Genomic DNA, 2352 nt, shown 5'->3' on the forward strand with positions numbered 1-2352 from the left:
AACTTTGTTGTCAAAGGCTGGGTGTAAACTTTTGATGGAAGTGTTGCCCTTCCATTGGTGTTTTATAAGATTTTATTTCATTCCCTGTATAGGGCCCCCTTTCCTCATTAGGTATAATCTATCCCCTTTAAAGTAAGATTAATTTCTGCGCTCTGTGACAGAGTAAGTTTTGGACAAAGTTATCCAAGAGAAGGGAATAATCCTTGAAGTTGCAGTTTTCATTTGAACATTTTTATGCATTGTTTGTCCCTCATTTTGTGAATATGGTCAATTACTTATGGTTTCTACAGTTGTGTAAGGTACTTAGCATTTAGGTTAGCTTGTATAGCATATGAAGATATTTTAGTAACCTTGCAAAGAGAGAAAAAGAGTTATCCACTTTCCCAATTCTCACTTCATTGAAAATCATCTGAGGGATCCTTGGTCGTTTTCCAGGTGGGTGTTGGATCTAAGTCTCCGTCAGGACTAGCTTTGCCGTCGGGGTCGCCAGCAGATCCACAGGCAGAGCAGTCGCTTCCAGCAGATGCTGCAGCACCACAAGAGGAAGAAGTGGTGAAACTGCACATCCTCGACCTTCCAAATGAAATATTTGAAAAGATCTTTTCATACCTCACATACAAAAATATTGGCGAGATCAGACGGGTAAGAATGGGTTGTAACTGTTCCTTGACTGTCACAGTTGAACTAGGCAACTTCTGTTTGCTTTTTCAGTCTTTTAGAAACAAATTGAGTGGATGATTATTACTAGTATTCATTTATCAGTCAGAATTATTGCTTTTTCTTTATAAATTGCTGTCTTATCTGAGTTTGTTGATTTTTTTCCATCTCCTCGTTCTTCATAGTGTCAAGTGGTGTGCCTTGATCTAGCTTATCGATTGTAGCAAAAGTTAGAATAAACATTGGTCATGTTAAAAAAAATTAAAGTGGTTGCATTAGAAAGAATTATTACCTCTCTCTCCAGACATGCAAGAGGTTCGAGCAAATTGGGTCAAACATCTTGAACGCAGCTTTCCAGCGGCTGCAGCATTTAATGTCACAGAGGTTCCAGGCCATCAAAGGTCAGATGCCTCGAAGGGAGTCAGCGAGGCGCAAGCACCCTCTTGTGCGGGAACATGACATTGTTGAGACGTTACACATGCGCTTGATGCTTCTTCAAATGTCCTTTGGCAAGCACATTGAACGGAAACACTGCTGCTTCTTTGCAGGAGATGTGAGTATCAGGGATATGTGCATTCTTTATCTGGTTAGAAAATTAATCATCCTGACCAAGTCATCAGGAGAATGTTTCATTTGCATGCCCTATAGTGACACCAGGTTGAACTGACAAAGCAGTTTGTCATTACTTCATTTGCCTAGAAGATTTTTTGGTCATTATACTGGACATAAAGTTAAATATGATTATAGAAGTGTATATTGGTGTAAGACAAAATGTTTGTAGGTTCGGAATTTTTTTTATTTTATGAGGCAGCAGCCATTCAAAATCAGTTTTTTTTTTTTTTTTACTAACAGTACCTGTCTGATTATGCTATCACTGAATTCTGAATGATGCGAAACTTTATAAAAGAATTTGATGTTCTTATCTCTCAAAGTATAGTCTTGTCAGCTGTGTACAGCTGTAATTATTATATTATATTGAAAGATGATATTACACTTTGCTTAGCGGTGGTGCTTATTAGAAAGTAAACGCAAAATGAATCCGTGTTCTTACTTCTCAGTAACAAACTAATTCACTGGGCCACATATGAAGAAACCTATTCATACTTAAAGCAATACATACTTTTACGGGCTATACAATCTCCTTTCCAGGACTTAAAAGAAGTGATAAAGTAGGTATTTGTACATTTTCCAGATCTTGGATGAAGTTCATCGCATTTTATGGTACATTAAGAACACCCCTACACTAGGCAGAGCATACAAGGTGACAGATGAACTCTTTGATCTCTCCTCTATGGCCATGGAATATTTCAAAGAACACATAGAACCAAGACTTCCAGAAATAACCTGTTTTGGGTCAGACTTCCTGGACATCACTACTAGATATTCTGGTAAGAGTTTTGTGTTCTTTTTTCTACACTACATAAACACTAGGGTCTGATGCCCTCAGTGAGACATGATTCCGAGTATGTGTATTTACCCTACTCTACATTAATACTCTGTACAAGAAAGATATCAACAAATAAAATGACAAGTTCTGTCCGTAATCAGTGCTGCTGTCCTTTCAAGAATGCAAGTGTTCAAGAACCTAAAGTGTATTTTTGCTGTATAATAATATATTTGAAGCGACCTTCAAATTACTCGGTGAAACTGGGTCATGGGTGAACAAGATGCTAAAAAGGGGTAGAAACAGCAAGC

At 37.8% G+C, this 2352-nt stretch overlaps 1 protein-coding gene across 1 annotated transcript in view; it reads left to right on the top strand.

The window, feature by feature from the left end:
- Positions 1-2352, top strand: part of LOC119582073 — a 31296-nt gene that overhangs the window by 23879 nt on the left and 5065 nt on the right. The window contains exons 3-5 of the mRNA XM_037930321.1: positions 426-642; positions 962-1210; positions 1850-2045. Coding sequence (XP_037786249.1) covers positions 426-642; positions 962-1210; positions 1850-2045 — 662 coding nt within the window. The remainder of the gene's footprint in view (positions 1-425; positions 643-961; positions 1211-1849; positions 2046-2352) is intronic.

This window comes from Penaeus monodon, chromosome 15, assembly GCF_015228065.2.
Source record: "Penaeus monodon isolate SGIC_2016 chromosome 15, NSTDA_Pmon_1, whole genome shotgun sequence".
NCBI classification, from domain to species: Eukaryota; Metazoa; Arthropoda; class Malacostraca; order Decapoda; family Penaeidae; genus Penaeus; species Penaeus monodon.